This window comes from Centrocercus urophasianus, unplaced genomic scaffold (genome assembly GCF_019232065.1).
Source record: "Centrocercus urophasianus isolate 14NV4802_14NV808 unplaced genomic scaffold, USGS_Curo_1.0 seq_33, whole genome shotgun sequence".
Taxonomy (NCBI): domain Eukaryota; kingdom Metazoa; phylum Chordata; class Aves; order Galliformes; family Phasianidae; genus Centrocercus; species Centrocercus urophasianus.
The window spans coordinates 6,923,851-6,948,439 of record NW_024884900.1 but is presented as its reverse complement, the minus strand read 5'-3'; the positions used below and the strand labels follow the sequence as shown (position 1 = coordinate 6,948,439).

Here is a 24,589-nt window from a genome sequence, read left to right as displayed (position 1 = left end):
AGCAGTGCAGACAAAGGCTTCCTCCCAGTGTGCTGCTGGTATATGCTTGCTTTAAAGAGCAACATCAGCACGTTCATTGGCTGGTGAGATAGCACTTGTGCTTGCTGTGGACTATTTAAGCAGCCTGCAGTTTCCTAGATTATATAGAAAGGATAACCAGTTCTCTCACTGCAGGATTTCCTGTGAGAGGTTCTTTGCTCCATGTTAGGCAGGAATTGTCCCTGACCTTAAAAATTAGTGACTGCTGGGTTATGGAAAAATTCCCTATGAGGATGGCCTGGTTTCTCTCAGATGGTAGAAAATAGGACCAAAAGAGGGAAAAAAACGTACAGTGAAAAACTTCAGTGTGCACAAGAAGCAGGAGTTTGGTTTTATAAGGTGAGTCTCAGCAGCACCATGTAATATTTACTCTCCAATTTTCTGAGGCTTCTGGACTTTTTAAAACTTTGTATAAAAGCTGCTGAAAAATGATAATGTGTGAGTACACATCCAGCCAAGAGAGGGCAAGGCACAGGCGAGTCTATTGTATCCTCAGCCAAAACATACTCCCCTATGTGGAAATAGTGCATCTGCTATACTAGAGATTGCAATTAATCATGTCCCCAGAATGCCATTCTTAAGTGTATTACTAAGCTCTGATTTTATGATTAGTCTTTCAATGCATTTAATTTATAGAAAAGAAATCTTTTCAAAAACTCGCTTCAATTAATTTTGGCTACAGTAAATTGCTGGGAAGCGTTTATCAATTGTTGCAGCTCTGAGCTGCAATGCTGTGACTGTTGGAAAGTGATAAGAATAGCGTGAACAAAAGGGAGAAGAAAGGGCAGTGGAAGTGGGATTCCTCTGGCTTACAACCATAGCCTTAGGGTTGCAGGGGGGACAGCCCTTGCAACAACAAACAAGTTCTTGTGCTCCAGAAAGCATTTCTCAACGGAGAATTTTGGATTTGGAATGTGCTAGGCATGGTCATGTGGTAGTGAGCAAATTTTAGGCCAAGAGCAAAGCAGCAGGAGGTTTTTTGAATGCAAGACACATTCAAGCAAAGCCTGAATTCTGGCTTTGGACTACCACTTCTGGTGCTCCTCAGGGTGACTGGGATTGCATGTCCTTATCTGCTTAAAAAGGAAAGCACCAGGTTTCTGGAAATCACTCGGTGCAACAAAGGGCACTTGAGTTGACCCTTGGTTTTCCTGTTCTTGATTTGCTCTGATTTAGTATCAAAGGTACAGATCATAGCTGTGTCAGATTAACCTCTTTCCAGCTGATACAAAAAGAAATAAGTTGATGATTAACTTCAAACCAGTTGCTGGTTTGGGTCACTCACCATCTCAGACTTTCACAGAGGCTGGTGGCATCACAAGTTGGTTCACCCTATAGGAGAGAAAACAAGAGTGACATGAGAGAGCTGCACTTAGCTAAGAAATAGACTTCTTAACATACCAGCCTGTTAAATCCAGGTGCCTGTTTCGTAAGAGTTTCTAAAGAGACAGGATGTTAATAACTGTCCTGTACTATTGCATAAAGCTGAAACCCTTTCACAGTGGCGTCTGATAGCAGTTCTGACAACTGTTGGAACATGCCAAGTCATATTGCAACACTAATGGACAAGGATTTGGGAAGGCCCCAAAGGCATTCAAACATAGCAACCGTTTCCCTAAGCCAGTAACAAGACCGTGTACACAGTGGCTTTTGAACGGTGTCCTTCAGACTTGACAGCATAAATGTAAACAGCCACCACTGATAAAAGTGAAATTAAGAAGAAAGCCCTGACAGAATCTCTGCCAAAGGTCCAGCCAGGTAAGAACATCATGGTGAAACACCACTTTCCTTTGGAAGATGCTGATTCATTAAAACTCATCATTGCCTCCTCACCAAACTTCGTACCTGACCCAAGGTACTGCTGAAAAGGGATGGGGCTGTGTTAAGACATGCTCCAAGATGAAAATAAACCAGTGGTTAAGGGCCACCTTCCAAGAAATCTCTGCAGCCTAGATGCAAGATCCAACATTCTATGCATTTCTCCAAGGTCTCTTGTCTTTTTGCATTTCAAAGCTATAAACTGAAGTACAGTTTATGCAGGATGCTGGCCCACATTTCTTTGTAGGATTATTCTTGGTAACTCTACTGCAGTGGGCATTTTAACCATGCTTTAATTTTCAGAATACATCACAGAGCTAAAATATGACCTGGTAAAGCAATTACTTTAGAAGCAGGATGTAAACTATGATATTTTTGAAGCCAGCAGAAAACACTAAAACAGATGTTTGAATGCTGTAAAGCTCTGAAAGTAATGTCCAAGATTCAGAGTACGTACAGAAAACGTTTTGACACAACTTAGAGAACCCACCTGCACTGCTGAGAGGTGAACTGTAAATGTACCTAAGACTTTGCTTCTTGTGTTACTTATGGTTCAGCTTCCCATGGAATGAAACCCACCTCCCACAGAAGCACTTCTGTTATCCCCAAGTCTCAAAAATTGCTAGTCGTTTGCATTTTAACAGGTATCTCTCAGTTTTGCTTTATCTCTCCTTTACAGATGGGAGCAGAGGCCTAGAGGGGCTAATTCTGAAATGCATTTAGAAGATTTCACAGGAAATCAGAGCCCACAAGACTTTTGAGAACCTGCTGGGGACAGAGTTGACTTTCAGGAATCGCATCGGATGTGGGCAGAACTGAGAACTGAAATAGTCTCCAAAATCTCACACAGGGCAGTTTTCATTCTTTCTGAATCACTGTAGTGCAGACAGTGGTCACTGACTTACAGCCTGATTTCAATGAAGCTCAGCTTCTCAGCTTACAATGGCAGCTGGTCAGCTCTGCATTTATTTATTTTTTTAAAGCAAAAATGCTAATAACAAATTTCAGATTCTCTTAGGTGATACGTCTTCCATGGACTTAAGAAAACAAGACTAAAGAGGATGTAAATCCTCATTTATGGCCCACTTGTCTTTCTAATGATGATAACCCCACACTGACCAGGTTGGTGCTTCCAATCTGGGGGTATCTGCTGACTAAACTTGACTTCCTAAGTTGTTCTACTTTCTCCACATTGTTTTCTCAAGATGGTGAATGTTTTCATTCCTTGAAGACAGTGGGGTGGGAACCACTCTGTTATTTCCTGAAGGGGAGGAAACTGACCCAAATTGCCTTTCAAGAACAGAAGCTGCACAACTTTTTTTTTTCCTTTTTTTTTTCCCCTCGTGCTTCTCTAGTAGTTAAAATGAGACTGACTCCTTCTAACCCCGTCATTTCCTCCCCTGTCAAACCCAAATAGTTCTCCTAGATCCTATCAAGCTATTTCCATGTAATGTGACAGCATCTATAATTCTCAAGCATTTATATGACTGTCTGTTTAATATTAAACTACATGCTCTAAAGCTGTTAAATATTTATGCTGCGTAAAATGCATCTAATTTCCCAGCACCTCAGCCAGTGACAGAACTGCATAAGAAAAAGATGACAAATTTAAGATAACAGATGAGTGGCCAAGTCCTTTACAGGTCAGCTATACTCTAGTCTCAGTTTCAGGAACTGCAGAGATGATTTTCCAAATTCTCTTTTCCTTTCACTGCAGCTGCTCACCCACCCCACCAACACTGCAGATTAGAGTTTGCAATACAGACTGTAATTGCAGGTTGTAGTAACAGTGTACACCTCTACCTCTGTAACAGCTCCCAGCTCAACAGAATGAGGCTTCGATGCCCACATCACATCCACGTGTGCTCACCCCGTGTCAGCAAGAATAAAAGCATTTCCCTTTTCATCTTTATTTCTATCTATACACAACCTAAACAACACTCATATGCTGGTATCCTACAGATTGCCATGCAACCCATTTTCTTGCTATCTAAACAAGTCAGGCTTTGGCTTCTGTAATGGAGAAGCATATTAGGAAACGGTGTCCTAATTTTTACAGCCCGCTGTACTTAACATCACTTAATTTTTACAAGCAACAATAAAATGCTTCAATGAGGTCCTTCTAGCCTGCAAATAGCTCATTATTTGACTAACAAGAGCTCATTCAGTAGACAAGAGTTTAGGGCTACAGGGGCAGCTAGATCGACAGTGGCCTCAGCAGAAGGGAGGGTAAGTAAATCCCTGCTGAAGCCAATTGCCAAAACACATTAATATTTTAGTAAACAAAGAAGGGAAATGGACACAAATTTACAGACCATTCCACTCATGTTTTCCACTATTGTCTGCATGTCAACACCCTCACAAACCCAACTTGCAGTTTGGCCTGCCAGCAAACAAACAGGTAAGTAACAAGACCAGGAAACACCTCGTTAAAAGCACACATAACCACTGGTCACATGCGATCACATATGCAGGTCACATTATTCATACTCTGCACAGACACTGCTGCCTTGTCTCACCAATATTCCACCACGCAGGAATTTAGAGCTGCATTTCCCTGGGAAATGCCTCACCTCCCTGCAGGTCTTCGAGTCAGTGAAATTCCATTGGAAGCACCAAGCGCACACACAGCCAACAGAGCTGCACATGTCCTCATGCAAAGATTTCTGACCCTGAAAACAAATCAAAGAAGACCATAGATAATCTGCCAATTTTGCTTACTGCTGAAACCAAAGCTAACTGCAGAGTGCTCATTCTGCTTGGCTCTGTACCACATTTGCTGGGTAACCAAATGGTCCCAACGATGCACTGCCTTATTGCCAGACAGGTTACCAAGAGCAAAATCAGCAGGGTGGAGACTAGTTCAATTATGTACCCTTTAAACCCTTCACTGCATGTTTTTAAATCAAGCAGAGCAGGATATAAATGTGCAAACCATTGCTGTCCCCCAGTAACAAAGGATGGCTGCAGTTTTCACCAGCAATTGGAAGGAGCTGGGCTTCCCTACTCTACAACAGAGAGTAAGAACAGCTAAATCAACGATTGCTTCCAATCAGGATGACCTGTTTTGACTGCTCTCAAGCTATTTTGATATTTAAGTCAGTAATTTTGGGCTAAGATACACAAGATTAATAACATACTCAGTGCTTTGATTTAAAAGGCTCCTGGTATGCTGTGTCTGGAAACAATGACAGAGTGAAGATGCATGAAAGGTGAGCAATAATAATACGTCAAGATAGAAAGAGCCCAGTGAGTGGTACAGGGACAGGAGTGGCACAGCTTAAAACAGTCTGTGCACTGAGCTTCCTGATCATGACAGGATCGTGCAGCCTTCCAGGAAAAGGGTCTGTTGGATGAAGCTCAGGTCAGTTTGTTACAATTTTGTAGTGCTATGCTTAGTGTTCTTCAGCAAAGAAGCAAATGTAGGAATAGCTTACATTGGAGTAGAAAAGCATTGTTTAATTGAGCTCTGCTGGCTGCTTCACTCATTTACAGCCAGAGAGGAAGCTTGGGGCCTGTGTAAATCCGAAGCCCTCCAACCCAGGCTCAGAGCTGAAGACCTGGCTGCATGCAGCCCTGCTGGCAGCCCCTGGCACAGAGCTGCCCTTCCCCCTGGAGCCAGAAGAGGTGGCTCAGTCTGTGCTGATCAGCAGCTCTCATGGGGACAGCCTGACAGGAGCTGCATGCTGCTGGTGACAGGTGCTCTTTCAGCTGCACTAAAGAAATGAGTTGGCTTAAATCCCCTTTTTTTCCTGCACATCAGTGGGTTTACTGAACAGAATACAATGATTGTGTACAGCAAATACATTTTTTCTCTCTGTTTGGTACAGCCTCTCAAAGCTGCCCAGACTCAGTTACTATTTTCCATCTGTTCACTTAATCCAGGTGCTGACTATATGTTTGCCCCCAGAGGAAGAAGCATAGGTCAGCTTCTATTTACCCTCTTTCGCAGATCTTACAAGAGGAGAACACTGTCGTAAAGAAAGAAACTAATAACCTTTCCTTCTATTTTCCAGGCAGCTGCAACAGAACGGATCTGAATACGAGCAGTTAATAGCACTCAGTAGGTACCAAGGACTTGGATGGAAGTGAAGTCTGCCTTACTGCTCTGCAGTGGTATGCTAATGTGGACTCCTGAAGCTACTGAAGATGCAGGTCTCTGAGGCCCTCAGAGCACTGGGCTTGAATCTGTCCCTGTGTATGTAATTCTGCTGGATAACGATGGGCTCAGAGGTAAGATGATCAGTTTTCTACAGCCATGGAAGATGTGGATAACATCATACTCTCGTGTGCACTGAAATAATGGAGGAAAGAGAAAGCAGAGAGTCTTGATCTCTTCTTGGCATGATCGAACAGGAAAGGGAAACAGAAAATACCCTCCAGAATAACTACCTCATAATACAGCTCTTTTCAGCAATCTAAGCTACCAGGTGTGGGGAACTGTCCTGCTTTGCTCTGCATAACAGTCTGGGAAGCCCTTTCTGGCACATGATAGTGGTCTGGCAGCAACAATCACTAAACCAGAATACTTAAGACACTCTTTCTGGAAGTACTGCAATTAATAAGCAAACAGTTTTGCCCCTGTTATTCAGGTCAAGGCCCCAGCCACAAATAAATTACTCTAACACACAGCTTGCCGAAAACCTGCCTTGCCAAATACCTCCAGTCCAGATTCAGAGTGCACAAGTCCACTGATTTCCTTCATGCTAAATGTGCATGAGTCTATTATTAACACCACTACCTTGAATATGAGCATGCAGATCTTTACATGAAGAGGTCATCTACTATTGATAGAGGTCAATACTTTTATAGTGTGTTTTGTGACTGTCACAGTCTGCAAGAGACTGGCAAGGCTGTGGCTTTTATTACTTATTCCATTTCTCTGCATCAGAAAGGGTTTCTGGCTTGGAAGACTGCCTTCTGTTCAGCTTCTCCAGTCACCTGCATGAGATCTCATCAGATTTCATACCTGTGCCAGGGAAGCCTTAGCAAAGAAATTGTGTTAGCAGGAATTTAAAATACCTTCCTGTGTGATGAAGTCCCTGCATGCCAAGAGCTGCCCTTTGAAACAGACAATGCACCACACTGCTTCTATTGTGAGCATATGGTTTAAGTTCCCATACACCTTGTGGGCAAGTGCTTTTAATCTTGTTTTACAGCTGATGAGCATTTTAGGGGATAACATTTACTTCCTGAAGGTCACAGCAGAGATTCAGTAGCCAAGACACTGGTAGGACTCAAAGCAGTTCTTGATGTGATATTCTTAAAAAAGAAATTCCCTTTTTGCTGCAGAACAGCACACAAGTAGCTAGCAATAGTCTAGGAGTGCTGTTTTCCTTTCTCCATGGCAAAAGAGATTAACCTTGAAAGGACAATGAATGTGGGGAATTGATGGGCTTGGAGAACCACAAAGTTCTGCCTGCAGCATCAGCCACAGCTCGCACTTAGCAAGAGCTTTGCCAACACCAGCTGGCTCCATCCTTCTGCCTCTACTTAAGCAAAGCTCCTGCTGCCAACAATTAACTTGAACAGCATATTTCAAATGCTGTGAGCATTTTGCTTAAGGACCACAGTTCAGCTCAACGTGTCTGTGAACAAGCAAACTGACCCTTGACATCTTCCTACATAACCTGCAGGAAATCTGCAGGTTGAGTACAGCAAGCAAACAAAACAGTAATTTTTTTTTAATATGAAACCATATTTTCCATCTGCATGAAACCAGCATTTCTCAGCTGAAGAAATCAAATCGGTATTTAAAATTCAGCTGGTCCAAGCCGTTGCATTCTTGTATCTGCTAGCTCCATCTATGGATTTACAAACATGGCTAGTAAGCAGGGGAGAAAAAAAAAACAGTTTTACAAGCAGGTTTTTTCTACCAGTAAAAAAAACTACTGCTATTTTCACCACCTCTTCATATTCCTAACCCAGCGTTTCCATATAAACCATCTAATTGTCTAATCCTATTCCATCTGCAGTCTATGAATACTGTTTGTGTGACTTGCCTCTCTTCCTTCATCATCGCAACACTGCAACCTAACCTCTTTGCTGGGGCTTTTTTTACTACAGATTGGTACACTTTCAAAAGGCTAAGGGCATCTTACCTGAGCTCAAAAAGCATTCTGTCCAGCTCCTTTAAGCAAGGTAACCTTGCAAAGGATCCTAAAATATTTAATGGAGGGCATATTTGTCTTAGTAATGCAGACGACCAGAATGGGACGCGCCGTGCACCAGTCCAGCACACCAGCTGTACCTGTTACACTATTAACGGAGGGGTTTCTGCTGTGCTGACAACAACATGAGGTTATTTCACAGGTTCCTTTCTGTCTCTAACTGCTGCCACACAAAAATCAGAGAAAAGAAGGTTGACAATGCTGTGAGGCCCTTCTCTGCCCCACAAAATAGAATCTGCAAAGCAAAAATAAGGTCAGACACTTTCAAATTGCTGCAACAGGAGAACTGGGAGATCATTTTATATGTAGTTCTAGAAAAGGCTAAAAATAAGCCTGATGTGAGGCAGAAGACAGTCTGAAAATGGATTATTCTCATTTTTCCTGTAATGTAATTTTCAGATTTGCTGTGTTTAAGACAGCAGAAAAGATGCAACTAGGAGTTGTTCTTTCTGTGTCTTTCACTACATGGTCTGTAGTTAGCTTTTTCTTTCCAATGGTTTGCCCACCACTTTTAAAGTCAAATGTTAATTACCAACTGCTGCTCAGCTGGCGTTCCCACATCTGATCAAAGGTGCTTTTTTTTTTTTTTTTTAATGAAATGTTTAATTTTATGAAAGAAGAAAGACCTGCTAGAGCCATACAAGCAGCCTGAACCTTTACTAGTCATGGAAACAACAAACAGGCAAACCATTTATGCTTGCAGATCTCTCTGAAGTGATGGGTGGCAGCTAGCTAAATACCTACATTCTTTTGTTCTGACCATCTGCATCAATGCAGCTATTTATTCCTGTTTGTATCTGTGCCAGAGATATATACTGCAGTTGCATCCTGCTGCCTGATCTGCATTGCTGTATATTTGGCAAAAATACCCAGCATATATCATGAAGGATGCAGAGAGGGACAGAACAGTAATAAACCTTGGATATCCAGCTGTACCTCTGGGTGGGCACAGGAAAGAATAGAAAATCTCACCTCTCCTGCTATAGAACCAGTGATTAAATAAAAATTGATATAGAAAAAAAGCCCTTCTGGGGATAGATTATTCTATACCTGAACAGAGCAATCTTTCTCATAAAAAAAATGGAGGTGAATTTGGGTTTTCCCTCAGAAACAACTGGATGTGGACATCATGGGAGACAGGACCCTGGATTGTAGGATCACTTGTGCCTGCTGCAGAGCATCAGGGGTCCCACAGGTCTGTGCCTGTACAGAAACAGAGAATCATTGTACAGCAAAACTCCAGAGGCTCAACACTCACATTGGCTGCCCAGAAAAGCATCCTGCTACATGATAATTACATTACAGTGATTTATATGCCCTGGCACCTGAAAGTTGTCAGAGCTTGGGGAAAGGACTTTTTCACTTTACCTAATGAAAAGAGCACATTCTTCCTAATTAATAGTGAAGCCACTGCTTCTAATAAGTACTATTGCAGGCATTTCTTCTACAACTCCAGGGTGAATCTCTGTTTTTTCAAGTTACCTGCATTATGAGCAAGGGAGAGGACAGACTGCAGCTGCAGTTCTGAGCAGTGCTGAGCTCTTGCTTCCAACATGTGCAATACCCCAGGTGCTCTGGAAGTTGCCTTCTGGCTGATAACCTGCTAGAGCTGCCCAGATACCAGTGATGGAGCTGGGGAATAACAGTGAGGCCATCAGATTGCTGATGGGTTTATGCAGGGCTCTGCCATGGCAAGATACTCTATTTGTACACGCTGTTCTCCAGGGCATCTCCAACTATGACTTGAATGTCACAAACACTACAAATGTAGTCATGTTTGGCAAGAAAACATGAGGGCTTGAACCCTCCACCACAATATTCCAGAACTGGATGTGCAAACAGGGTAGGCAAGTGAAATCACAGCAGTGATTGCAGGTGAGTGGTTTCAAAAAGAACTTGTCTGTTTATCATTTCTAGTGCACAAGAGCTCTCACAGAGACCATTCTCTAACCATTTTCTGTCTCTTATCACTTTAGAAGAGTGGGGGTAAATTTGTGTTTTTAAAATTGCACCAAAAATGAGTGGATTACATTAAGGAGTGAAGTACTGTGTTGTGTTCTCTGCTAGTCCTAAACTGACTAAAAGCCTATTTAAGCTGTCAGGCTCCTAAGACAGGCTGAAGGTCACAGCAAAAGAATCAGGAGTTTTTAAGAAAAGAGTTGCTGTACAAAGAATTTTTTTTTCCTGAGTGTTTTTGTGAGAGGGGCATCCTTGTTGATTGGAATTCCTGTGCTAAAAAAGTAATGCTCAAAATATGCCAAGAATTGTGGCAGTGACAAAAGTAGTGTAAAAACACCATTAGGCATTGAAAGCCTGGAAATTCTGTTTTTGAAAGGAAGTGTGGTGGAAACTGGAAAAAGCTTTACAGGAAAGTGTGGTTGCTATGCTGGTATGCTGTCCTGCCTGGAAGAAGAAATTATCTCAAAGCAAACACCCAGAGAGCATTACAGACAGGAAGAAACAAATGAAAAAACATCTAAACTACTTTTCATAGAAGCATTGATTTGAAGCAGAGAAAGCTTCATTTCCATAGGCAGAGCAAGGCTGCAGAGAGCAGTGTTACCCTTCTTTGCTTCCATATTAGTTCATTGGACAGGTCGGTGACATCTGGCCTGTGTGCCCTGACCCTACTGGTGATAAACGAGTTTAATCTCTGGCATGTGACACCAGTGTTTGCGATTCCTGCAGGTTAATTGATTTCTTTTGGCAAAGCACATTTCCAAGTCCTGTCGCCTGAGCAGCACGACTGACTGCAGAGAGAAAATACGGCATCTTGAAGAAGAAATTCCCCCATATCCAGTGAATAATAGGTAGGATATGAGAGAGGATTGGCCAGGCAGAGAGCTATCCTTGCCAAAGGTGTGCAGTGCCAAGTACAGATGGCCTGTCAGATAGGTGGGAGCTGGACGTTGGGTTTAAATCCAGCACGGAGCTGTAGGCTGCTAATAGCAAAGCACCCAGTTGTCTTTTCTCTCCCAGGAAAGCATGCAGCTAATAACAAATCCTCCCCCATAAATTCTTCCAAGGAGACCAGTGAACCTCTCAGCAGTGGCAGACAGGACCCAGTTGACAGCACAGATCCCACTGCACATGGCACGGGCAGAAGCCTCACTCAGCAGTTGCCAGCCCTTATAAAGATACTGCCTCACTGTTCAGCAATGTGTCAAACTTGAGTGAAGCTGCACTCTCCAGGAATCTGATGGTAAGATGACAGAATATTTTTAACATGGGAGTGGGCATATCTAGAAAGAGTGCAGCAGAGAGAAATCATTTTGTTAGCTGTTATTTATGACAACTGTTGTCCCTCTGTATCTGAGACAGTTTGCTATAGCACGTGTAGGATCAGTGAATGTGTAATACAAGTTCATAAATGAACGTGAATCAAATCAGGCAACTGAAAGATGCAGAAAGTGGAGCAAAAACAAGTCTGAAGCCTAACTAGGTAAGTTTCTTCACTCAGTGGACCAGTGACTGGTGGGAAAGCTGGTATGATTTTGACATAACCAAATCTGCTCAGGCTGTCTACAGCAATAGACAAAAGTGAACACATCTGTGTAGGAAAAAAGGAGAACAGTGAGACATGATCTCTCTGCCACTTACTATTTTATCAACGAATTGAACTTTTGGCTCCCTGCTGCTGCAAAAAAAAGTCACCTTGAGCACCTAGAAACTTCTGTTCATCTTGCCATGTCCCCAAGGGATCGTTAATAAACTTGCATATACAGCTCATTTCTGCCACTACAGGAGAGGAGCTGGAAGGCAGCCAGAGAGCTGCCATCCTCCTGGCTCTGCAGGCATGGGAGGCCTTCAGGAACTCAAACAGGTTTCATGTTTTCTCCAGAAAATCTGCTGTACCATCTACCTCTTCTTTCTCATAAAGCAGATCTTCCTAACCTCTAACATCTAGCTTCAGTTACTGCAGCTTAAAGCCTTTATTTGCAGATGATAGCAAACCAGTCATCCACAAAGCCTCACTGAAGTTCAACTGAGCAAGACTTAACCTCCTTACCAGATACACAGGTGATGTTTTGTTCTCTGCAGCATGTTTTAACACTTCACTACAGGTGAAATAGATACTTATGGTCACCAGGAAGTGGAAAACTTTCCTTTTTCTGGTATTTGTATGTGTTAGTAAGAGGAAGACAGAACTGCTCTTAGAGGGACACAAACACTATTGATGACACTGCTTCCAAATCTCCTGCACTCAATGGATATGACAGTGCGAGCCAGAGAATAACACCCAAACTGTTTATACACTTATGTCAACTCCAAACACCTTACTTTCCTTGTAGCTGTATCATATCTAGTGACAGTGACTTGCCAGAGCCACTTAGTTCAACATAGAGCAAAGCATATCCTGCTCTCTTTGTCTGCAGAACTGCCATAGGCTGCTAACATATCCACATTATGATCTTCTGCCCCACATGTCTACATCTGTGTCATCAATCCAATACAACCTGTGTAGCAAGATTTACACAGGCAAACTCAGTCACACAAAGTTCACTCCGATGTGGATGCAGCACTGACTTCTCGAGAGCACATCTAAGCTGTTTTTCTTGAATCAATGCAAATGCCTCTCAACCACGTCACAAGAACCTCTTCCTCCTCCCAGCGGAAGCAAGGCAAAGGCAACTTCCAGTCAACACCAAACCAGTCACCTGCCCCATATTCAGCATGATGTTATACACAGATACTCTACTGTTCAACAATTATGAGAAAGAGACTAACCCAGCAGTGTGTGTATCATGTGGAAGCGTCTTCCGAATTACTGTAGTTGCCAACCGTGAGGTGGTCCGAATCGGTTTCATTACTGAAAAACAGTAGCTTTTTTTAAAAAGCTGCAATAAGGGACTGGGAAATACTATCAGCACAGCGAGCCTTGAGCACTTACGTCCCCACATACACAGCTTTCTTCCTTCTGTGCTTGTCCGGTGTATTGGAGGTAGTGAGCATGGTACGAGGGTCTGAGATGGGACCGTGTGTTAAAATTGACCACCAAGCTCTGTGAGGTATCTACTGCTCTTCACCTAGCAGTCTACAGGTGCCAGCACACAGCAACCCCTCACCACAGATGGCCTGGTCTGTGCATGCTCACGCAAGGGTAAAAGGGATCAGTGATCTCAAGTACTGTGCTCCCCTCCAGGCCATAAGGCCAGTAACTGAGATCCACCAGAGCAGAAGCATGTAAAGGATGCCCAGCCAGCTTGACACAAGCCCCTGTGCTTCGTGCAGCCTCATGCACTTTGCTGAGCTGAGGTTCTTTGCATACAACCCAACATCCTTTACCTGGAGGGACCAAGGCCCAAGGAAAGAGTACAAGCATAATGTTCAAGAAAGAATACAGGCTTTGGTACCTCCCCATTTGCAATTGCCAGGTTACTCACTGTTGTTCAGCTTTGGCTCGGTCACTGAGGAAGAATAGGGCTGTGGCCAGGAAAAACATCCCTCCTAGGACAACGACAAATGGGCAGAGCATGAGTGCATACCCCAAGCTGAGGAACTCCCAGAGCGGGGACTCCTTTGTGCTTTGTCGTATCAGATCTGAGATCTGCAAGAGAAGTGCAAAAAAAAATTAGTCACTTAGATGAAAACAGACATTATAATGTTGAGGGAACACAGCTCCAACAACCACCACCTACTAAACATATGCACACAGTTTAAAATGGAAGACTTTGTTCAGAAGAGGCTGAGTGTCCTCTATGCTTTAGCCTTCCACACGCCATCATTCTGCACTCTGGAGCCTGGGCAACTCACACTGTGAGCAGCACGGCAGGGGTTCTTCTCACCCTGTCACTCTCTGCCTGAGCTGTTAGTCTTCCCACACCCCCCTCCATCTTCTCCCTGCCTACCTCAGTGACTGAACCAGTGGGTGTCCAACCTTGCTGTACTGAGCAGGCCTCCTGGTGTGCTGATGCTGCCTCACCAGCATTGCTTGCTCACTGAGGTAGTGATCAATCTTCTGCAATTTCTCTGAAGTCTCACTTACTCCTACATCTTTACCTGCCTTTCAGCAAAAGGAGGTATTGAACTCCTTTCCTTTGTGTTGAGTGGGATGGTGGAAATGTCTTTCATGGAACAAAACCCACGGGTCGCATTTGCTTTTCAGAGGCAGACCTTGCATGTAGTTTTATCTGAGGCACGGGCCTCATTCCCTCATCTACTCTCACAAACTTTCTGCTCTCTGCCCCCAGGCTTAGACCAGGCCTGGTACACGAGGTCCAAACAACCACACACCACTGAGTTCATGGGATGAGGCAACCTGTATCTTCTGACAGTAAAAAAGCATAATTATCTGAAAGTGAACACGAGTGTGCACTGACACAAAGGAGAAGCGGCATGCAGTGGCAGTGTTTAATTCATTATGAAAAGCTTTTGCTACAACTCAGTATTATTTAATGAGTGTCTGTAGCTAAAACAATCACATTTTAATATTTCCTGTCCAGCAAAAAACTTGCCACTCTATAAATCAACAGCAGTAGCAGCTCTCAAGGCATTATGTATTTAAATGTCCAGTTCTGCTCCTTTTGTTGAGACAGAAATACTTCTTTACACCAAAAGACTGCAGGGAATTTGCACTATAAAATCCTACTGCTGTGCACACACACAAATCAATTCCAGAAATAGTCCAGGCTTGACCAGCCAGCATCTCCTAAACAGCCACACTATTGCTAATGAAAAGGGTGGCACAAACTACAAGCAAAATCCAACATTGAGAGCTTACATCTAAAGAAACAACTAAATGAAGTGAGAAAATGTCACACCCAGGAGAAATCACCTGTTCACAGCCCTGCACCGCAGCCAATTGCATTGACCTGGCAGGTAAATGTGTTCAGAGATGCCTTACAGATGCTAAGATCAACAGAAGGTCACAGAAGGATGGAGGCACTTTGGAGCACTGACAGCCTCGGAGTTTTAATAACCTTCTCACTGCTCAGCCTGGCTCCTGATAAGAGCTAAGGAAAGGAGAAGCAACCAGCCTGATGCAGGAGGTGAAGCTGCTCCGCACACAAAAGAGTAGAGGACTGTTACGAAGGGGCAATGTCAAGCAGTGATGAGTGAATAAGCACCAGAAGAGCGTTTCTAAGGAAATGATTTTTTGGCCAGATTTCACTGCTTCATTCCCTGCTCTATAAAGTTGGAGGAGAAAATTTCAGTGCATGGGATATAGGCTAAGGAAGTGTTCCTGACCACTCAAAGAGAACTTAATTCACAGTATATAACACACACGAGGAAAAACAAGAGCATTATCACCAAGTCTCAAGTGGGAACCAATGGATAAACAAGTCCTTTGATTGAAAAGCAAACAACAGTGGCTGTAAGTCTGAGAGACTTATTAAACATAGCAGAAAGTCTTGAACATGAACAGAACACACCCATAGGAAATCAACAGAACATGCACTGCACTCATAAGACAGGGAGCTCAGTTGGTAATTTATTCCCTCTTGTATTCAGAGACCTTGGTTGCCAACGTTTCCCTTATGCTTCATTATGAGCCACAGTTCCACATTGAATCAAGCCCCTCTGTGTACAACAGCCAGAACTGAGGCTATTCTACAATAGAATTGAGAAATTTCATTATTGGAAATGGATACATTTATCCTCCAAAAGGACCAGACAATAAATCACTCAACAAATTGACATGATAAATCACCAACAGATGATGAAAAGCTAGGCATGGATGATGTGACATTCCGGGCTAAAAAGCAGCTTTGAAAATGTAAAGACTCCAATAAATAAAGCTCCCAACACACCTTGCTCTGCTCTGTTCTTCCTAAAGCACCATACTGACCTTTTGTACCAAGAGACCTCGTTAACACTGAATCTGCTGCCTTTGTCACTTTTAACCCTCCATGCTCTGTAAGTGTGCACTGTAGGATCAGCAGTGTTTCCCCCTATCTGAGATACAATTCCACCCATCAAGCCACATGGCTTTCTCATCCAGGTTCTGTATAACCCCCACACCCATCTCTTAATTCTGGAATTTTTATCAGGGCTCAGATATTGTTTTTGCTGTTAACTTACAGTCACTGTTCTGTGTTGTTTTGCTCTACTCAGCTACAAGCCACCTGCTCAGACTGGAACTTTGACATCTCTTCTCTGAAGGACACAGGACATAATTACAGACTTGTGCTCCAAGAATGACATACTGTTTGCCAAATGATCTACACTGCCTTGCCAATTTTTGGCTTTCAGATTCCTTGAAATGATAGCACTGAGTTGGCAAGACCCAATCTCTCATTGTATTCAGTGTCTTCCCTCTATCACAAGTAACAAAATTGGGTGATGCATGCATGCAAGTCAGTGCCAGTTCTTCAGCACAGAGTCATGTATGGGATTCTTTTTTTGCTTTGTCACTTGTTAACTGGCAAAAGAAAAAAAACTTAAAAAACCTTTATCTGAAACCTGGGGGTAGAAAATCAGTGAGTCCTGCTGCTGCTTTGCAAGTTCTGCAAGTATTTGATATCATCCTAAGCATGAAACTTCCCATCAACACACTAACTGTTTTTTCCCTCACAACACAGACCTGAGATCAAGAGGAATGACTTAGCTAAATAACTTCAGCTGACGGCATTTGATCACCCAGCACAAACGACATGTGTTCAGTGGGCGGCAGTCCCTGGCTGCAGTCCATCAGAGGAAATGCCCACTTCCCAGAGAACAGCAGTTCGGCTCCAGCAGGCTGATCCAGCACAACCCAAACCTCTGACTGTGTCTCAGTCTGAGTGCAGAAGACAGTGAAGGAAAAGCTGAAACTTCGTTGCGTTTCTCTGAAGCCTACAGAAATACAGCTTGCTCCTATGATACTCTACCACCAGACAGCACGAGCAGCTCAGTTACAGATGCCCTTACTATACAATGTGATGGTAGCATCTTTGAAATCATTTCAGCTGCCTTGTCTTATTTGCTGAACAGTACATCTCAATTTCTCTGCAATTGCTTGATTTTTCTAAATTTCTGATTTCACTCCTTGGGCACCAGTCTTGCTACATGAAAGGATATTTCCTCTGCAGTGTCTGATTTTTACTATTACCAGTTTGGTACAGGCCAGGTTCTCTCTGGTTCACCTCTTCAGCACATTTTCTTACCACAGCATTCCTGGTAACCTCACAGATTTTGGGGCTCACCCTTTCTGAATTCAGAGATGCATGTGAAAGGTTTCTCTGATCACTTTTTAAAATCAAAATATAACAGGAAAATGAAGACTGGAAAAAAAAACTAAGGGATTTTATAAAGAAAAAGTAAATAATTTTCTGGGCCTGTAGGGGAGAAAAAGCATTCATGTACTGTGCTAAATAATGTGAGAGACACGTTGTGAAAAAGGAAGTAAAGCAAACCATTTTGATACTAGCTCTGAAAACTGTAGAAAGATAAAAGCAATTACGTTCTGAAAGTAATTTCAATTTTAACATTGGCATGTCTGGATGATGGAGATTAAAAAGGCAGAACATCCTGTTAATCTTAATTGTGTCCTTCTGGGATCACAACCAGATTTGCTGTGGGGATGGTGACAGCCTGTATCCCATGGTACCTGGGACTGCATGACCCATAACAAGAATTCCTGGACTGCTCATCTGTTTACTTGCATTCCTTCTAAGATTAACAGAGTGCTTCCTTGAACGGGCCACAGAAAGTTAGAACACTCAGTCAAAGGTTCCACTTTTTAAGCTAACAAATGGACTTGGTATGTCTGTTGGTACTAGAGCAGCACTTGCCTCCAGACTTTTGCCCTGAACAACAGGAGAGGTTCAAAACTCTATTTTCTTCATGTCCTATCTCTTCAGGTCCAGTCTGCACTGGGATTTTGTCAGGGAACACTGGACTTTCTTCCCTCCCAGCAGGAGATGCCTTGTACAATGGACATGGAATCAAGAAACATGGCAAAGAACTGAAATGTGCAGCGCTGGGTGATGCCCACTTACCTGTAGAAATCAGGTCTGTGGCAGAGGACAGCAATGTGAGAGCAAAGCTTTTAGCAGCTGAGAGGGGCACAGGCCCCTCATGTGGCTGGACGTCCCAGGAGGGGAAGTCATGAAGCAGATGAGCTTCTAATGGGTCACAGCGTGGGGTTGTGCTGCTGCACTGTCCATGCATGAGCTCTGTGCCAGCAGCAAGTGGGCACAGCCAGTGTGGCTGTCCAGACCTGTGCATGGTGCTGCTACTGCCTCAGGAGGGTGAACACTAATCCAAAAGTGTTTTATAAGCACAGTCCCAACCGCAGTGGTACTTAGCTAGGATTGGGATGATTTACACTGCTATTGCTCATTCCTTGTGCAAATAGGGCACAAGGCACCTCTTAATGCTTTCCTGTGAGGATCAGCTGCTCTCTGCACACTAATTTCCTTGCAGAATGGATATCCATCACCATCTTCCCTGCTGCTCACTGCAACAACATAATGCTTGTGAATCAGCAGCAAGAAGCACTTGCACAAAGCAGACATCTCATTCTGAAACATGCCCAGCACCATGAAAACTGTGTGTCCATGTTGGGAGTTTACAAGGTCCTTGGTAACTTGAGAAAGAACCAGGTGGGAAAGATTTTTACCACACTGAAAAAGAGCAGATGGGACAGAGCATGAAATGCTTGAATGGAACTTCATTTAATGAGGTACTTTTACATAATGTTACTGTCCATTTATCACTAGTACTGAGAACCTGCAGTTCCAATCAAAGTTGCAGAAAATGACAGGTACACAGAAACTGTGGGGAAAAAAAGAAACAACAAAAAAACAAACAAAAAAACCTGCATTAACAGGCTGTGAACCCTTGGCAAAGTCATCTGGGTTTTTTTAGGGCAGATTTAAATCTTGTTTGTTGCTGAGTCAGAAAGAGTAGAAAGCTTGTCAGCTCATTGCAACCAGATAAATCCTGTGTGGATTGATTTCCAGTTAATTCTTCTTTTTTTCCTTTTCTTTTTTTTTGTTTTTGCATCTGACAGCCATGCCATGGAGCAAGCTCTCAATGTAAAGTTACTGCTTGAAGAAACTGCTAATAAGGATGAGGGACTGGGGGCTCCTTTTCTTGCAGTATTTCCTTTCCAACATCAGATAGAATAGAATGGCCTGGGATGCAAAGGAGCACAGTGCTCATCCAGTTCCAACCTCCTGCTGTGTGCAGGTCGCCAACCAGCAGCCCAGGCTGCCCAGAGCCACATCCAGCCTGGCCTTGAATGCCTGCAGGGATGGGGCATCCACAGCCTCCTTGGGCAGCCTGTTCCAGTGCCTCACCACCCTCTGGGTGAAAGATGTTGGACTGCAAGAGCAAGTCCCATTTTACCCTCCACAGTCACATGCATTAATATGGGGGAAGACTCTGCAGGATGACTGATCCTCTTTGGGTTACAGAAGTCCACCCAAGCAGCTGGCAATTGCTACAGAAACAAGAACAATCAAAAACATGAAAGTATATCACATGCCATCTTCTGTCTTCATCAGGTGAAGTACCAAGATCTCCATCATGGGAAAGCACCCTCTTCTGTTCATGCTATTCATGATCACAAGAAGGGAAAGAAATCTGGATAAATGCAATGTTCCCTCAAATGCAGTGCCCAGAGGATTTGATTCATTGTTAGAAGGAATGTTCACTGAAAACTTCATTCTGCCTCATAGAAAGCAAGCCCTGAAAAATGAGTAAGTACTCACTGAAAAGCATCTTTGGCAAAAATGGAGGTGGCTTTCCTGTAACGTGACATGCTGCAGGCAACAGGACTGAGACCTCTCCTCCATCCTTTATTGCACAACAGCAGTGGAATATCTCCTAATTGTCCATAAAAGAGTGATGCTGGGAGAATAATTTGCACACTTATCTTGCAGGATATTCTTTGCCTTTTTGAACTAAAGTTCATCTCACACCCTGCTTTGGCAGAAGAGACAGCACTACGTAATCACCAGCAAGCACATAATGGGCTGTATTTGAGGAATGGCTGTACAGGTCAAACTCGGACTAAAAGCCCAGACTGCAGCATCACATCACAACAATCCACTTCATTCCAGTGCCTTGTTTTTAAGCAAGTCAGACAAGTGTGGATTTGAGCCCCAGCAAACCAGTGGCCTGTTTTAACACAGCAGGCTAACCAGGAAAGAACCATGAGTAACCATGTCCACAGATCTGCTCAGGAGCAGCCACAGCACTTTGAACTACGAAATATTAATTTTAAACCATAATGCAGAAGTTCAGCTTCTTCAAACAGGCAAGTCTTTTCATGCAGAACTACTTTTTATACATATATAGCATTTACCAGGATGGATAAACATCGTTGTAAGCAAATCCACAATAAGATGTTTCAAATTGGCACAAGAGGGCTGTTCTGTCTGCGCCTCCAATTACAACTTTTATGAAATTAATATCTCAGCTACTGCATTTAGTACACTTTTTCGAGTTGTCCCTAATCAAATGCTTATGTGCCTTCTTGATACTCTGCAACAATGATAATTAACACCGTTCTCCTAACTACTTGCTAAAGGAAGGTCATTAGCATTCTTGCTATTTAAGTAGCTCATTAGACCTTGTTTATTGACCTACTCACATAAGAAAGATGGGGAAGGGAGAAAAGTGAAGGGTGACAACTGATTTGCTTATTCATAAAATTGTAGATGGACCGATGGAGAGAGCTTCTGCATGACCTACAGCACACAGAGCAACAAGCCCAGCCTGAGCACAATTGCAGAGCAATGCTGTCCCTACTCTAGCTGAAGTGGTTGGAGGCTGTGCTCCTCAGCAGATCTCTAGAAGTAGTGAGCAGGGAGACAAGGACAGGTGGGCACCACACTAAGTGGATTTGGGGAGAAGCTTTCAACCCACCAAAAGGTGGAAAGATACTGACCCCTGGCACTTTAACACACCATTCCACACGTGCTGATGCTGCCAAGTGACAGAAATAGGCAGGTTTCAATCCCTAGACCTGATGTGGTTGCAGAGGGAAGATGTGGAAGAATTTAACAAAGCAGCAAGTTAACGGAATAGGCAAAGCAGCAGAGCAGCCAGGACAGCATGTGCCCCCAACAGCAGTTTCTCTGGCACATTTGGAGAGAGCAAAGCCTGCAGCAGGTGCCTACTTCTAACTACAGCCAAGGCTAGCAGCAAGGCAAGCCTGGATGAGGAAAGCACTGTTGGACAGTGCTTGACACACACCGAGGAAGGAAAGAAAGAGCCCTAAGATACGGAGGTCAAATGCACAGAAAGCTGAAATTACCTCAAGAACAAAGTACAGAGTTACACCCCAAGCCATTAAATGGAAATTATTTAAATTCTGCAGATTATCACAAAGGTCCTGAGAAAGTTACAGATATCTAGGAATGAAAATTATTACATCTACTGAAATACTGCAGCGGTGCCTATTCTTATTTGTGAATGGAGAGGCAGCACTGATTTATAGTAATTGATCTCAGTGCTTAACAGGCAGGAAAACCTTTGCAAATTACAGCTGCTACCCTAGAACTGTATTTGCATAGCTGCTTTGTAAGAAAACCTTAATACTTTTTACCATTGGAAAGGTTATTGATATTTATAGACATGAAAACCAGCCACACATATACACTTTCTTCCATCTAGCTTTAAACACTAACATATATCTGGCACTTTTGGTAATTGTAAGAAGCTGCCAAAACACAAAGCAGTCATCAGATGCAGCTGTACAGCAAGATTTGGAAGCGTGGGAGATAATAGAAAAACCTGAGTCTGACCTTCAACTTTTATGGCATGACACAGAGCAAGGGAGCAATCACAGATGTAGGCCTGCAGCTGTTAAGTACCTTCAGTGCTCTATATGAGGATTGTAAGATCAATAGGACTTCTATTGGTAGCCAGCAAACACAGACAACTGGCTGACACAGCTTAGTTGTTCAAGGACATGGGTATCCAGTTCCTTACTAAGAGCAATGCTGGAAGGAATCTCACTGTGAACTCCCCAGTACTCTGTAAGATTTCAGCCGTATCTGGATCCAAACACTGCTTGCTGAGTGAGAGAGCTGCAAGTGGGATTTGTAATCAGTCAGAAGAAATGGCAGACCTTGAGGATCTCAGATGCACCCTGAGTGATGAGGAGGCTGAATTTTCTGTGGCATTGGAAAGCTCCAGCTGACCTTTCAGTCCAAGTAGCACAGGGAGCATGAGTCAGCCAAGCCTTCCAGAGCCACAGAAATGGATGCTGGTGCCTTCTGTGACATGAGCCCTTCCCTCCTGCTCCCTGCCAAGAAAGATTGCACTTGGATACCCTCCTTCCAGGCAAGAACTGCCCAATAACTACAGCTTTAGAAAAGAGTAATTCAAAATCATAATTAATATTTTCCAAATCTAAAGGCAGCCCAAGGCAGCCATTAAATTGGGTTTTAGCAAATTTCAGCAGGCATCCTTAAGTAAATCATAACTTGCTTGCTCTCTGAATACCAGAAGGGCAAGACGCGTTATTTCTACAACCAAAGTCCTTTTCTATCTGTGACACCAAAGAGCCCTAGGCAACTTTCAAGATTAATTGCAATCATTCCGGGTCCTCCTGGATGTGTCCTTTATGCAATCAAAAGAACAAATACGCAGCAGTCACCTGGGAGCCTCAGTGCATCTCAGACCCTGCCCCTCACCACCGCTGGTCCCCATGCATGCAGCCCTCCCCACTCCATTTTCTTCCTGCCATTCTCCCGTGCTGTCTGCCTGCACAGAGCCAAATCTCCCAGTGATTCATTTGTTCTTGTGACTTTCAAATACTTTCTAAAATAAGACCATTTCTCCTGGGGTGCCCAGAATATTGAAGTAAATAAAGACTAAGCCAAATTGTATTTATTTATTCTCTTGAGATAGTTCTCATTCCTTTGATCCATTCAGCCTTATATATATTTGTACGTTCGTGTAAGCTTCAGAGGGCTGTAGAGCAACTATATTGGTTTTGAGAACTGGCATTCAAGAGTAAATATTATACATATATATATAAAATATAAATAAATATGATTGTATACACTCACCAATGTCCAGGGGATTAGTAGAATAGAAATGGTGGTTAAAAATAAAAAGTAAGTTCCACAGCAGCAAGCAGCTGTGTCACAGAGCAGTGCTGAGCTGGAAGAGCTCATCTGAGCTCTCTCCCCAGTGACGAAACTAAGACCCCAGTTACATCACTGGAAAACTGTAGCACCTTCTACACAACATAAGCTGTGCCACTTAAGACTTTACAAGGAAGCTGCTATATTTTATAAACGATGATCTGTATTCTCTGCAACTCATTGCATTAAACACAACAGAAGGGTGCAAGGGAAAGGAATTACTCCAGTATATCTAGATTTCTTTTCCTCATTAGATTTCCCAAGCCTTACACCTTCAGCTAGGAATGTTCTCCAATTGCTAGCTTTTGGAGCAGGGTCTTTTGTTTCTCTCTGCATTAGTAATGGTCTCATAAGAGAGGTCTTGAGTCAAACCAATGCCAACAACAGCAGCAACAACAGAAAAGAATGCAACTAATTAAAAACAAAATATGCACACTAGAAAGGAATACCAAGAATCCTCCATATACATATACATATACATCCTGCCATGAATTTATTATCATACACCATGTGTTTAAAGTATCAGTGGGTCAGAACAGCTCCAGGTTGCTACCTGGAGGCTACTTGCCTTAAAAGACAGCTAAAATACAACTATTCCAATCTGATTTCTAAGATACCTTTGTCCATACCACAGAAGCAACCAATTTCCCTTTAAATTAAGTCTGAGAGACCTAGGCTGAACAGATTTGGAAGCTCACTTCCTGTGCAAAAGTAGTCCTCCCCAGTTTGAACTGCAGCCCACAGATAACAAAAGCAGATATAAAAGTTGCACTGCACTGCTCCACTTCCATTCTGCTGATAAATACAGGCCTTCCTTCCCTAGCACACTTAACCTCCCATGTTAGATAAACGGTTAGTAAGCAAAACTAAACATGGACGAACAATACCACCAAAAACCACCGTGAGCACTTACAAATCCAATCAGATAAGGACTGCCAGCATCTCCCAGAAGGTGCGAAGTGAAACTCTGCAAGGCCACGGCGGTTGCACGGCGTGTTGGGATGACCACATACTGCACAGAAGGAAATAGAAACAAATACATAAGGAAATGCAACTGAAGAGCCTGTTCTCTTGTACTGCTTAATTAACAACCAGGACAGAACAAACAAACTCCAGTAGAGTTCAATTGCTCTGCTACTCCTTTTGGCTTTCTAGCCATCCTGACAGCAGGTGTCCAGGAAAGGCAGCTCTGTCTGGTCTTTACTCCTTGCTTTCAACTGCACTGAAAGCACTGATTTGCCTGACAAGTCAGGTTCCAAAGGATTTTAATACATCACCCATGAGGCACTTTGCTATTGCTCCTCTGCCTGTATTTTGGCTTGTCTGATGGGGAGAAAGAACCCCAAAGATGCCTGCAGCAAATAACCTGCTCAGCACCTCCAGCCTTCTGAACAAGGCCTTTGCTGTAACCTTGGATACTGTATTCTTTCCACAATCAACACATCCTTTGGTTTCCCATGAAAGGTCATGCATCCTCACCTCCCATTCCATCTCTGGCAGCTTTTTTTTTTCCCCTCAAAAATATGGGATTAC

General features: G+C 43.2%; 1 protein-coding gene across 2 annotated transcripts in view; it reads right to left on the bottom strand.

Moving 5' to 3' along the window:
• LOC122166410 (protein spinster homolog 2-like) overlaps window positions 1-24,589 on the bottom strand; it is a 123,316-nt gene that overhangs the window by 4,670 nt on the left and 94,057 nt on the right. The window contains exons 10-13 of one of the 2 annotated variants that reach the window (XM_042830165.1): window positions 23,970-24,068; window positions 13,412-13,575; window positions 12,756-12,837; window positions 1,321-1,371 (exon numbers count right to left, since the gene is read on the bottom strand). In XM_042830165.1, coding sequence (XP_042686099.1) covers window positions 12,771-12,837; window positions 13,412-13,575; window positions 23,970-24,068 — 330 coding nt within the window. In that variant the 3' untranslated portion in view covers window positions 1,321-1,371; window positions 12,756-12,770. Of the gene's footprint in view, window positions 1-1,320; window positions 1,372-12,755; window positions 12,838-13,411; window positions 13,576-23,969; window positions 24,069-24,589 lie in introns of those variants that run through there. The other variant, XM_042830166.1, reaches the window with a different exon arrangement.